Below are 12,850 nucleotides of genomic sequence, written 5' to 3'. Positions count from 1 at the left end.
TGAGCGAGGACCAACTTCCATGTGTGGCCCTGCCTCCACTCGGGGGCGCCAGAGTGCCACATACACCAGCTCTGGGGAGGAGCAGGGGAGTTGGGCAGATGCTGTGGGGTGGAAATTTGGGCATGAATCCCTGAGCCTGAGGCATTTGAGTGTGAAGCAGGAATGGGCACAGAGTGGGGAAAAGGGCCGGTGGAGTGACCAGCCCATTCAGGTATGGGGCATATTGCACCCCTCAGCCGTTAATTCCCTGACAAACGTCCCCTGATGCAGAACCCATTGCAGCCTGCGGTGGGCTCCGAAATACAAATGGCCCGAGCAGTAAATTCCAGCCCCGCCGTCCCTAGCACTTCAGACAGGCCTCTCCCCATGCCAGGGCCTCCCTGACGTTCCGCAGACAGTGCCCACGCTCCCATTGAGCAGAACCCAGCCGCACTGATTCACCCCCCGAAAAACCTGCATCACATTTTCCACTGTCCAGAAGAGTTAGCAGCGAGGGGGCCACTAGGTTCGAGGAGGGTGGCTCGGGAAGAGGAGGGGGCTGGGGCAGCTCGTCCAGGCGGAGCAGCATAACTGCTGGCAGGGTGAGCAGTGGCCGAAGCCAGGGAGGGAGCGGTGAAAAGGAAGAGGGGGGAAAACATCCCTCTGCAGACAAGTGCAGAGTCTGTTCCTGCAGAGCAGCATGTTCTAGGTCTTGGCCGTTTCCTGCAGAGCCGGTGGAGAGAGACAGGCTGGCAGGGAAACAAAGGGGGTGTCTGCCCACGCGAGGGTCTGTCCAAGTGTCTGGCCTGGCTTTCTCCAGCCAGACATGGCGATGGCTGAATTCTGGTGGCAAAGCCCAGTGTGAGGGGAGAAGAGGCTGGTGTAGGGGTCTGGATGGAGCTGACAGTAACCTGCGCTCAGTACAAAGAAGCCAGTGAAATAATGCCCAGGTCCATCTGGCACTGCCCCCATTTGGCCCCGGTGCCCAATGGCTGCTGTGCCATGTTGCCTGGCATCCATTTCCAGGAATGCCATTGTCTGGAGATGATGCCTCCTGGGGGGATTGGGTTACAGTACAGAGGCTGGAGGGCAAGGCAGGAGTGCTGCCATTTTCCTCTATCCCTGCTGTCTGCCCCGGTAAACACCAGCATGGTGTGCAAGCGAGCAATTCCCTGTCAGTGCCCCATCATGGGGGTAGGCGTCAACTGGAGCTGGGATGGGGGGGCAGCCGGGGTGCAGGGTCAGGGAATCTGTATTGCCAAGAGGGCTTTGGACTGCACAAGCGAACAGACGTGGCTGGAGCTTCTTTCTTGCTGTGACTCTGAGCCTCCATCCCCTCCTGGACAGAAGCAAGGCTCAGGGCTTGTCCCCAGACCAGCAGGCCGGGGCCAGGTTTTGTTAGCATCCTCCTCCAAGATTTGAGCGAGGATCCCCCCACCCCATTCTCCTTCCATGTCTGCAGGTGCAGCAGGACGCTGAGTTACCTGGCAAGGTGGCCATTCCTTTGTGCCAGATGAGGCCTTGCTCTTGTGCCAGGCGAGGTGCTGACCAATCCCAGCAGCTGCCCTTGAAAGGAGCTTGATCCTGGCTTCCCACCAGCGAGAGGCAGGGAGCGTGGGAGGAAGGAGGCTCTATAATTTGCCCATTGCTTTGCTCTCTCCCCAGGAGACGAAGGCATCTGGGCAGGTCGGTGTGGAGAGCCAGCCAGAAGGAAAGGTGAGGTGCTGGGGGCGGTCAGGGGTCTGGGCTGGTCCTGCTGCCTGGCCGTGGTGGGCTGAGATCAAATCCTGCTGGGATCCATCCAGTTTTGCAGCCCCTGGGCAGCTGCTCCCAGACTGACCCCCACCAGCTCCCTAATAGTCACCCTCCCAGTTGCCATGAGATGCCATGAGATGGTCTCGTCTCATGCACACCGAACACCTTGATCTCCAGGGCTAGCCAGGTGGTTGCTAGCCCCACAGTGCGGCTCCTCCTAGCCACGAGACCTGGACCACAGCCCTGCATCGGGAGCTGCCTCACCCCCCTGCCTTGTCTTGGCACCCAAGGGCTTGTTTCCTCATGCTGGATTCCTCAGCTGGGCCTGGACGGAGGGAAGCTCTGAGTGCTCTGGATGGGGGGTGGACGTGTCTTGCTCCATTGCCCTCCCACTGGCCTCATCTCTCGCTGCCAAGGCTACAGGCTGAATCAACCCCCAGTCTGTCCGGATTCACCGCGCTTAGTCTAAGCTCCTCTTGGAGGGAGCCCAGCAGCATCTCAGCACCTCCTTGTTCCAGCATCACCTGAGCATTGGCTGGAACGAGCAAGCACATCCGAAACGGCGGGCAAGAGGGGATCCTGGCACTCCAGCCAGGGCCGTCCTTAGGCATACGCAGCATATGCGGCTGTGTAGGGCACCCGAAAATTTGGGGCACCACTAGGACCATAGGTACTGACTTCTCATCTTGCCAGGGGGTGCTCAACACCCCCCTCTCCTCCAGGCCCCGCCCCCACTCCATCCCTTCCCCCAAGTTCCTGCCGTCCTGCCTCTTCCTGCCCCTGCTCCACTCCCACCCCTACTCTTCCCCATCTGCTCCCCCTCCCTCCCGGCTCTGGGAGGGCGGGGAGGAGTTGGTAAGCGCGGGACCACCCACGAGCGAGAGGTGTGGGGGGAGGGGACAGAGGGGGGGAGTGTGGTGCTATTTTCCCTGTGGGTGTGGAGCACCCACCTCCGGAGTCCACGCCTGTGACTGGGACAGCAGGTCAGAGTGGGTCGGCTCCCGCACATCCAGCACCCGCTGCAGTCTGCTTACTATGCAGAAGGCAGGGGCCATATTCACAGCACCAAAAGCACCAGTGTAAGGGCACCAGTTGCATCAGCATAGGGGCACCAGTATTCACAGAGTCAAATGCGTCGGCATTTGGACACCAGTTTAATAATACTGCATATGGCCCCATAAATCCTAAGGCCGGACCTGCCTCTGGGGTCTGACGCGCCCTGCCCCGCTGTGCCAGCACAGCTCCTTGGCTCGCCGTTCCTGCTGCTGGGGCCAATGGCTGGGAGCCCCAGGGGGCACCCCTCACTTGGCATTCCCAGCTGAGCGTTAGTAGCGGGAGACCGTGGCCTGGTCTCCTCCGGGCCGATTGCAGGGGACCAATTCTCCTCTCGCTTACGCCAGCTCAGGAGTAACTGCACTGAGGTCACACCGAGGTGAGCGGGAGGAGAATGGGGGTGCCAGGAGCGGGCCCCAGGTTGTGTTACTCCAGCCCCTTAGGCCTTGGAAGTGCTGGTGGAGAAGCAGCACCAATACATCTGTGTTAGAGACGGAGCTGCAGCCACTAGAACTGGTGCATTCCCCCCTCCCCCGGCATTAGCCCCCCAGCTGGAAAGAAAGGGAACAGGCAGCCTGGTTTATTTTCACACCTCTTTCCTCTCTGGGTCGCTCCCCTGTAGGGCTACCGAGACCCGCGTGGCCAGGCTCGCAGCCAGCCTCGCAATGAGGTAAGTCGAGGCTTTTCAGAGCTGTGCAATGCTCCAGCTAGGTGCAGGCTGCAGGGGACGTCTGTGGTGAGCTCTGACCCGTTCTCCTTGCTGCCTGCCCACCGGTGCCTGTCCAAGTGAGAACTGAGAAGGAGATTCCGGCTGGGCTGGGCTCTGAGCGGCCTGGGACCAGGGACCTCTGCTGCCGGCGTCTGCCTGGCTTAGAACCAGCTGCTTCCCGGCAGGAGCTGGCCAGCCCAGAGGGAGCATTTGCAGCCACTGGTTTGGCTGAAGGAACATGTGGGGAGCCACAAACCCACATGTACAACCCCCTTGTGGGGCCTGGGCTGGCAGCTCCCGGATCCTTGCCAGCCGGGAGAGGAAATAGGAGATTCTATCTATCCCCATGGTGCTGTTTTTCCTGAGTCCCCCTGGCTGGCAGCAGTGGCAGATCCCAGCACCACATGGGATCGGGGCTGGGGGCCTGTTTGACCTGGACGCCCACAACAGCCCTGTGGGGAGCGGTCTGGGTGCCAGTCTCCAAACAGATCCAGGGTGGGCAGGTTTTAGACCGGCTGATGCCACGGAGAGCGCAGCTAAGTGCGGCAAGGGGGGCGGGACGTGAGCCCTGGGTGAGAGGCGGTATTTGCATGACGCTTTCCCAGGTTGCTAGCGGGGTCGGCCCACCTCAACCCACCTCCGGTAAAAATCCCCGTTGCGGTTCGGAATGGTTTCTCCTGCTTCCTGACTGCCGGTGTCATCTCTTTTTCTCTTGCAGTGCCCACCCTGCCCCCAGAGAGCCCGACACGCCAACGTAAGTCAAGGGCCTGCTGCTTCTTGGAGCTTTCCAGTGGGCTTTGGGTTCGGGTGGCAGGGGCGTTTCAGTGGCAGCTGTCTCACAGTGGTGTCTAGTGGCAAGAGGAGCATGTGCGCTCTCTCTCTCTCTCTCTCTCACATACACACACACACACACACACACACACACACACACTAGTTTTGGAGACATGAAGCATGGCCCAGGGTGTTGGGAACTAGCCTAGGACTTAAGAGACCCCGGTTCAGTTCCATGTTCTGCCACAGACTCCCTGTATGACCTTGGGCAAGTCACTTAGCCTCTCCATCGCTCTATATTGCAGCTTCCCACTGGATTCTGTACATTTCTGAGTAACACAGAAAATCTGCCCCAGCCAGGGTCGAGCTGCCCTGAATGCTGAGAGCCAGCAGACGGATACCGCCCTACAGTGCTGCTCTGGCTGAGTTACAGCTCTGCTTCTCCATGTGAGAGCCCTGGTGCCACACGCCCAGAACCCAGCAGGATTAGTGTGTGTGCAAAGCTCCTCCAAAGGCTACCCCAGCCTGCCGGGCCTCCACAGCAGAGAAAAGCGGCTCATGCATTGTAGCTGACCCACTGTGACGAACTGGGAATGTTCTTAATGTTTTCTCTGAATACTGTGTTGGTGCCTCAGTGTCCCCTATGCAGTTCTTAATATCTAGGTGGTGGAATAAGGGTGTGTGATTGCTGCAGATCAAAGGGCCAGTGCACCTAAATGCCTGCCATCTTCGTACCTGGCAACTGATGGCGTGGGCCCTTCTCTGCAAAGGTGCCATGAAGGTTTGGAGACAAAGGAATCAGGTGACTCCTGCCCAGGAAAGGGCTGAGCAGAGAGAGGAGCTGGAGGGGTTTCAGTCTAGAGCTGGCTGGGACGAGGAGTGAAGTGCAGACGTGGGGGGGCTGGCTCACTGCCCCAGAATGGACCCGCCGAGGGGTCGGTTCGCTGTATCTACAAGCTCGTTTAGACCCTGTTCCTGTCATCAAATAAAACTCTGATTATACTGGGCTAGAGTCACGTTTGACTGCAAATGAGGGTGCAGGACCCTGTGGCTTTCCCAGGACCCCGCCTGGCGGACTCACTGTGGGAATTGCACAGAGAGCAGGATGCTGAATGCTCCAAGGAGAGACCCAGGAGGTTGTGATGGATAGGACTGTCTGTGTGGGAACGGAAAGCAGGGGATGTCTGTAGTGAGGACAGGTAGTCAGGTTGTAATGTGAGCCGGCAGGGGAGGGGAGCTGCTGCGCGAGAGAAGGAAACAAAGGGTTTGTCTTCGGCCGAGAGGAGAGGCAGGACAGTTTGGTTTGTATGGTAGAACAGTGGACCTAGCTGGGATCCAAGCACCCTGAACCCCCAGAAGGACTCAGTGGAGGGGTCCGGACTGTGCCTGCAAGCTCTGCTGTAACCTGTGTTCCTGCTGTCCAATAAACCTTCTGTTTTACTGGCTGGATAAAAGTCACTGTGGGTCCCAGGAAGAGGGGTGCAGGGCCAGACTCCGTGACAGAGGTGAAGCCGTGTGAGCTTCTTGCCCTGAACAAGTCTGCTCCAAGGGAGAGGAGGCTCCCCAAAGTCCTGCCTGGCTTGGTGGGGAGCAGTTCCAGAGCATCGCCCAGTGACTCCGTGACACCCACTCCCCCACAGACCCCCTAAGTGTGGAAGGGTATGCCCAGCCCCAGCCGCTCAGCCCAGGCTGGTAGCTGCAAGGCTGGTGTTGCTTCCAAGGGGTTTACGTCTCTAGGACAGTGGCCGGAGAACAGGGCCCAGGTAGGACTCTCCGAGGGGTGACCTGAGGTTTGCACAGAGGCAGGGCTTGGAGCAGGCCCATCTCGTTCATAGTGCTGCAGGCCAGCCTGCCAGAGGAGGGTGGGTGGGGATGGAGGCCCTAGGTTAGGAGGGCTCTGGCCTGTCTCCCACCAGTGGGGCTGTGATGGGGCAGGGCTATCTCCTCAGATCCCTCGCTCCCCATTGGCTCCCAGCCCCTGCAGAGTCACAGCTTCACTTTGGAAGATGCAGCCCCAAAACTGGACTGAATTTCATTCTTCCTGGCAGCATCTGGCTCCGTTGGAACACAGCCTCCCATGCACCCCCCAAGAGCTTCCCCGGGACCTGACCGTACCTTCCTCAGGTGGCTGGAGCTTCAGCTCACTCTGGCCCTTTTGCCTTCTCCAGAGAACCCACCCACCTCCTCTTCTCTCTGGCCGACATCCCCTGGAACAGCTGGATGGCCAGGGGAGAGTGCTGATGGCTTCCAGATGTTTGCAAGGTTCCTGCAGCAGCTGCGTGGGCACAGGGGGCTGTGATGGAGGGAAAGAAGAAGGGATCATAGCTCACAGCTGTTCAATATTCGCCCTCCATGCCTGTGTGACAGGCCAGCGTGGGCGCTGTGAGCCAGCTGTAGGATTTTATGGAGGACACGGGCTGATAACAAAACCCAGAGCAGTTTCATGTCTTTCCTTAGTCCCCTTTATCTGCTGCCTCTAGCACGGCAGCCAGAGTCCAGTGGAGTGGGGATTTGCACTGGGGCAGAAAGGGACATGCGACAGATACCGCAAGCCTTTTGGTGTGCTGGCAGGGTGGCCTGGGACACCTTGGGGTCAGCTGTGCTTCTGGGACAGGAGGTTGGAGCCAGAGCTCCATCTGAACTGTCACCCTGAATGATTTTAAAAGGACACGGGACTTGTCCTGCTCCTTCCACCCATTTGCTCCCATCCCTCTTCTCCTCCTCCTCACGGGTGGCTCAGCTGCAGAGCCGACTAGGTTGCACTGATGAGTTTCATTTTGGTTTGTGCAGGTCACGCTTGGTCCCTCCGGCCCCAAGGTAAGTTTGTCCTCGCCCTAACTGACAGACAGAGCCCAGCTCCGTCCTGCTCGTGCAAAGGCACACAACATCACCCCCTTGCAGTTGGTAGTAAGTGCATGAGCGTGCAAAGGTATTCACGTGTGTTCGTCCATGTGTGTCTGTGTGTGTGTCCACGTGTGTCCATACATGCTGTGGTGAGGGTTCGTCCGTGTGCGTCTGGGGCCATGTGCACTTGCACGGGGCGTGTATTCCACTCTGCAACACAGGTGCCTCTCTCCTGCAGGGGGGCAAAGGAGAACGCGGACTCCCTGGGACATCCGGCTTGAAGGGGGAGCAAGGCGAGCGTGTGAGTGGTGTTGGTGTGCCCGGCACGAGGAGACGCAGCTGCCCAGCTTGACGGGGGGGGGGGGGGGGCGATGGGCCCATCTGGGGAGATGGCTACCATGTGCACACTGGGAATCCTGCGTCACGGCCACGTCGGGAACTTCCCCGGCTGCCTCCTGTGCTGACTGGCTGGGCCTGGTGCCTTGGTGACGCTCTCCTGTGCAGGACGGCTGGATGGGATGGCTCTGGATCTCCATCCCATGCCCCCCCAACCCTTACTCCCATGGCCCCTGGTTCCCATCTCTCTCTACCCATTAGAGGGGCTGGTGACATGAGCAGCATGAGCTGGTCTGTATGTGACTCCAACGCGGGGCCTGGGCCTGCTCCAGAGATTGGGGGGGGGGTCTCTTCCGGTGTAAGGGAGGGAAAGCCCAGCCTTCACCCACGACCGGCCAAGAGGGGCTGCAGCCAGGGGTGGGCCTAGGCTGCGAAGCCTGGCAGCTTGGCCCATTATCATGCCAGTGGCGAAGGGACTTCCTGGCCGTGCAGGGCCTGTTTCTGCCTTCTGCGCGTCTCCCGAGCCCGGCCCCAGGCAGCCCCATCTTCTTCCTCCCTCTGAGCGTCTCCCTTCCTCCCGCAGGGTGCGGACTGCATCCGGAGCTCCCCCGACAGCCCCTTGCAGGTGAGGCACCTCTGTCCTTTCTGGGCAGGCCCCTGGGGGAGGCATCCCCCGTGGGGCTTGGCCACCCCTGGCACCTCACGCTGCCTTGTGCCACCCTCCTCTAACCCGCCCCGTGTTCCTTTTCTCTCCGAAGTGCACGGAGGGGCCGAAGGGAGAGAAGGGGGAGCGAGGAGACTTGGTGAGTAAAGCTCATCTGCACAGTCGGCCCCTTAAACTCCCCCTCCCACTGCCCCGCCCCCCAGTGCCATCTCTCCTCCCTCATGGCAACACAGGGTCAGCATTGTGCCCGTCAGCCTCTCTCTGTCGGGCTGCGCATGGGCTTCCCACAGCACCACTGCACGCAGCTCCCACCGCTTCAGACCTACCAGGGGTGCAGTGCCTCCAGCTCGGCCACTGTTTGGGGGAGCCTGCTCCCCCTACGGGCTTGACTGGGGCCACCTAGACCCGGATGAGGTCTTGAAAGCCAGTGGAAGACCCCGTGGGTGTAAATGGGCAAAGCGCCAATGGAGTGACACCATTTTTTACGCCAGCCGAGGATCTGGCCCTGCTCTTAGAAATGGCACTAGGCCAAATGCTGCTTGCAACTTCATTGGAGTCAATAAACCAGCTCCAGCCAGCACCGCTCCCGCAGACTTGTGCAGAGCTGGGCCATTAGCCCCAGCTCAGGATCTGACCCTGAACATCACAACCAGCTTGTCTGGCACCTCCTTTACCTCCTCCAGGGGTTCAGCTCTGACTCCCAGGTCCTTGTGACACTCCCTCTCTTTGCAGCAGGGAGATCCCCCCCTCCCTCCAGCTCTCAGTCCTGCCAAGGCTTAATAATATCCTCCCATATCCCACTGAATGCCGCTCAGATGCTGCGCTCTGCGGTGGCCAAGTTTATCTTGTGGGAGTTAAATCTTTATTAGCCAGATCCTGTGCGGGGGGCTGTGGGGAAACTCTCTGTGCACCCGGGGGCGCATCACTGAGTGCACTGCTGCAAAGTGAATCCTGCACAGAGCTGGGCGTTAATGGCCAAGCGGAGGCAGAGGCCAGCTTAACCACCTTGTTTCTATTGCAAACAGGGCCTAGCAGGAGCGACCGGTGCTGATGGGCAGAAGGTAACTCGCTCTCCCAGTCTGCAGGGCAAGAGCCCAGGAGGGGAAGGGCCCGGTGGAGGCTTCTCCCCGCTTTGCAAGGGTAGCTCGTCTGTGCAGGAAGGCATCTCCTCCTGCCTGGGAGAGGAGCCCAGGAGGCGAAAAGGGGTTGGGAAAAGCAAGGTCTGGACCTGGGGGAGTGGTGCAGGGAGGTCGCCGTGAGGGAGGGGACAGGGATGCTTCATGTGTTAGCAGTGCTTTCCGTGAGCTTGGCCCTGAGGGGCCTGGAGTCTGCCGTCTCCCAGTGTAGCTGAGAAGAGGCTAGAGCCATTACAGGTGGTGGTGGGGCAGAGGCAGCTCCGGGGTCTGAGGAGTGGGGACAACCGGGGCACTGGGTTCTCCTCTGACGGGTGGTTTTCTGGTTTATTTCTCAAGGGGCAGAAAGGCGAGAAGGGAGATGGAGGAGTCCAAGGGAATCCCGGGTTGCCGGGGCGTGACGTAAGTCGTTCATTGAAACGTGTCCCTGTGACAAACTAGGAATGTTCTTAATGTTTTCTCTGAATACTGTGTTGGTGCCTCAATGTCCCCTATGCAATTCTTAATATCTAGGTGGTGGAATAAGGGTGTGTGATTGCTGCAAAGCAAAGGGCCAGTGCACCTAAATGCCTGGCACTCTGTCTCCTAGCAACTGATGGCCTGGGCCCCTTCTCTGCAAAGGTGCCAACTGAAGGTGTTGGAGACAAAGAGATCAGGTGACCTCCTGGCCCGGGAAAGGAGCTGAGCAGAGAGGAGGGGCTGGAGGGGGTGATTAGTCTGGAGCTGCCTGGGGATGAGGAGTGAAGTGCAGACATGGTGGAGGTCTGGCTCACTGACCCATAGAATGGACCCGGCCGAGGGGTCCGGTTTGCTGTATCTACAAGCTCTGTTTTAGACCCTGTTCCTGTCATTGAATAAACCTCTGTTTTACTGGCTAACTAAGAGTCACGTCTGACTGTGAAATGGGGGTGCAGGACCCTATGGCTTCCCCAGGACCCCGCCTGGGCAGACTCACTGTGGGAAGCACACGGAGGGGCAGAGGATGCTGAATGCTCCAAGGAGAGACCCAGGAGGTGAAGCCGTGTGAGCTTCTTGCCCTGAACAAGTCTGCTCCAAGGGAGAGGAGGCTCCCCAAAGTCCTGCCTGGCTTTGTGGGGAGCAGTTCCAGAGTATCGCCCGGGGACTCCGTGACAGTCCCCTCTCCCCTTTTATTCAATCTGCTCTGGGGCTGCAAGATCCAGCACTCGCTGGCGGTTTCCCAGGAGCTTCCTTGTGGTTTCCCAGTTCCCTGTTAGCCTTGGAGAGACATTCAGATTCCTACCATCTCCGCTGCATCCGCTCCCTGTTCTAGCTAGTGACGATGTCTCAACCCAGCAATGCTGCAGGGCTCGAACACCCAGCGGCTCTAATGAGTCGCTGAGTCATTACTGAGCTCAGGCACAAAAAGGCGCTCCCTGCAGAGGAGAATCTGCAGCCCTGAGTGCCTGTGTTCAATCAAAATTCCACAAATTTCCAGCTGCCTAGTCATATTTTACCTCCCTAAATTCCCAGTCGTCTCAGCTGGGGGACGGATTCTTCATGTCCCATTCCACGCTGCTGAGCAGTGTTGCTGGGTGCTGCAAGACAGATGCCACAGTCCACCCCAGAGGTGGTTGCATTCCACGAGTGGCCAAGTGATTCTTATGCAATATGGCAAAGAGGTTTGAGATCCCTCAGGATAGCGGGTGCTGTGTAAATGTGGGCAGATACAATGGCTCCTTCCTTTTAGGATCAGCTTGATGCATTTCTCTGGGATCCACAGATGCCCTAGAAAACAGATCAACCTGTATTTTTTAATGGCAAAGGACCAAGACAGCTGCAGGCTGTGATCTGTGCCAGGGCCGTGCACTGCTCGGTGTCTGTGGGAAACCTTTTGGGAGCCCGTTGTTGTGATTATTGATGAGGTGTATTATGGTAGCACCTAGGAGTCCCAGTCATGGCCCACGGCCCCATTGTGCAAGGTGCTGTACAAACAACAGAGAAAGACGGTGCCCAAAGAGCTTACAATGTTCTAACTCTGCTTTCCTTCTCCTGCTAGGGCCGGCCTGGAGAGATCTGTGTGGTGGGGCCGAAGGGACAGAAGGTACCGTCCTGCAGGCTCAGGGTGGGGGGAATTGTGACTGGGGATTTGAAGGCTGTGCCGATGGAGAAGCCAGGCTCACAGCCGTGTTTGTGTTTTAGGGTGATCCAGGGCTCGTTGGACCTGAGGGGCTAGCCGGTGAGCCAGGCCCTCCGGGGTCACCAGGTCTTCCAGGGATAGGACTTCCAGGGAAAATGGTAAGGATTTGGTTCCATTGCTTCTCCTCACTTCCTAGCGCCCCTCCTTGGGCATGCATGTCTGCTGTTCAGGGCTGCTGGCCTCTTGGAAGAGTGAGCTGGGCCTCAGCAATCCTGTCAGTCAATGGGCTGCGTGGAATTTCAGGCCATTCTCTCGCTGTATGGACGAGCCGTTTGGATTTGATAGTTGAGGGCGTCTCAGTGCCTTGCGGACGCCCTGCTCAGTGGGTCACGGGGAGGCCAGGCCATTCCTGTGGGGTGTGCCAGCTCCATCTGGGAGACAACGTGCTGACCGCTCTCTCTCTCGTTAATTTCAGGGTGACCCCGGTGGCCCTCCAGGTCCTAAAGGAGAAAAAGTAAGTGCAGCTGCATCTAGTGACCCAGCCTGCCCATGGGGTCAGGTCTGACGAGGGCATGAGCTTGAACTCCAGACAGCCACAGCTGCTAAGTCTGGAGCCGCCTCTGACCTTCTCCCAGCTCAGGAGAGTCGGCCTGAGCGGGGCCCATCTCTGGTTTAAAGCGTCGACCTTACTGCCTGTTCCTCTCCCCCGCCCCCCATGTCCCTGCAGAGACTTGTCCGACGTGTTTCTTACAGGGATTGTTGTCTGTCTGAGAGGCCCAGTGGAGGCAGGTTTATCGCTCAGGCCGCGCCTCGTCTCGCTGTCCCAGTGCACGAGCCTGGCTGGGCAGGATGTTCCCGGTGGGGCTCGGTGGCTCAGGCCGTGGCCTGCATTAGGTCGGGGGGGTCTCCTGGCAGTGCATGTGATGCTGCGCAATGGATCCATCCCCATCTTGCCACGGGGGAAAGGGCTGTTTCCGGAGTAACTGGGCAGCTGGTTTGGCCGATGCTCTGGGGTGCCCCCTCGGGGTTAGGCAGGGCTTCTGGGGTCCCGCAGCGATTGCTGATGGGGTGGAAATTGGATTCTGGCTCCTCTCCAGGGAACCTTGCTGCCCATCACTGCTCCCTGTCCTCAAACGAGCCTGAGGCCCCTGCTCCACCGCCAGGCTGTGATTGGCACGTCTCCATGGTGACGCCAGAAGGCGTGCGTGGGCTTGGTGATATATGTAGCGTAATGAGCTCGTTCTTCACTTTGATCAACACCAGGGCATGTCTAGTGTGCACAGGGCAGGGCTTTGGGCAGGGGGGCCAGGGCAGGCCTGAGGGCCAGCAGCAGGGCTGTGGGTAGGGGGTCTGGGGCAGGGCAAGGCAGGGCTGTGGGTAGGGGGTCTGGGGCAGGGCAGGGCTATGGGTAGGGGGTCTGGGGCAGGGCAGGGCTGTGGGTAGGGGGTCTGGGGCAGGGCAGGGCAGGGCTGCGGGTAAGGGGTCTGGGGCAGGGCAGGGCAGGGCTG

The 12,850-nt window shown here is 59.2% G+C and overlaps 1 protein-coding gene across 1 annotated transcript in view; it reads left to right on the top strand.

Annotated features, from left to right (window-relative positions):
- The window catches only part of COL16A1 (collagen type XVI alpha 1 chain), a 136,885-nt gene that overhangs the window by 27,979 nt on the left and 96,056 nt on the right, over nucleotides 1–12,850 (top strand). Inside the window, exons 9-20 of the mRNA XM_075060881.1 lie at nucleotides 1,645–1,695; nucleotides 3,410–3,457; nucleotides 4,215–4,250; nucleotides 7,058–7,084; nucleotides 7,350–7,412; nucleotides 8,031–8,072; nucleotides 8,206–8,250; nucleotides 9,137–9,172; nucleotides 9,584–9,646; nucleotides 11,262–11,306; nucleotides 11,405–11,500; nucleotides 11,818–11,856. Coding sequence (XP_074916982.1) covers nucleotides 1,645–1,695; nucleotides 3,410–3,457; nucleotides 4,215–4,250; nucleotides 7,058–7,084; nucleotides 7,350–7,412; nucleotides 8,031–8,072; nucleotides 8,206–8,250; nucleotides 9,137–9,172; nucleotides 9,584–9,646; nucleotides 11,262–11,306; nucleotides 11,405–11,500; nucleotides 11,818–11,856 — 591 coding nt within the window. The remainder of the gene's footprint in view (nucleotides 1–1,644; nucleotides 1,696–3,409; nucleotides 3,458–4,214; nucleotides 4,251–7,057; nucleotides 7,085–7,349; nucleotides 7,413–8,030; nucleotides 8,073–8,205; nucleotides 8,251–9,136; nucleotides 9,173–9,583; nucleotides 9,647–11,261; nucleotides 11,307–11,404; nucleotides 11,501–11,817; nucleotides 11,857–12,850) is intronic.

The sequence above is a fragment of the Chelonoidis abingdonii genome, chromosome 25, assembly GCF_003597395.2.
Source record: "Chelonoidis abingdonii isolate Lonesome George chromosome 25, CheloAbing_2.0, whole genome shotgun sequence".
In the NCBI taxonomy this organism is placed as follows: domain Eukaryota; kingdom Metazoa; phylum Chordata; order Testudines; family Testudinidae; genus Chelonoidis; species Chelonoidis abingdonii.
The sequence above is the reverse complement of the archived record's forward strand: the minus strand, read 5'-3'. Positions and strand labels throughout refer to the sequence as shown.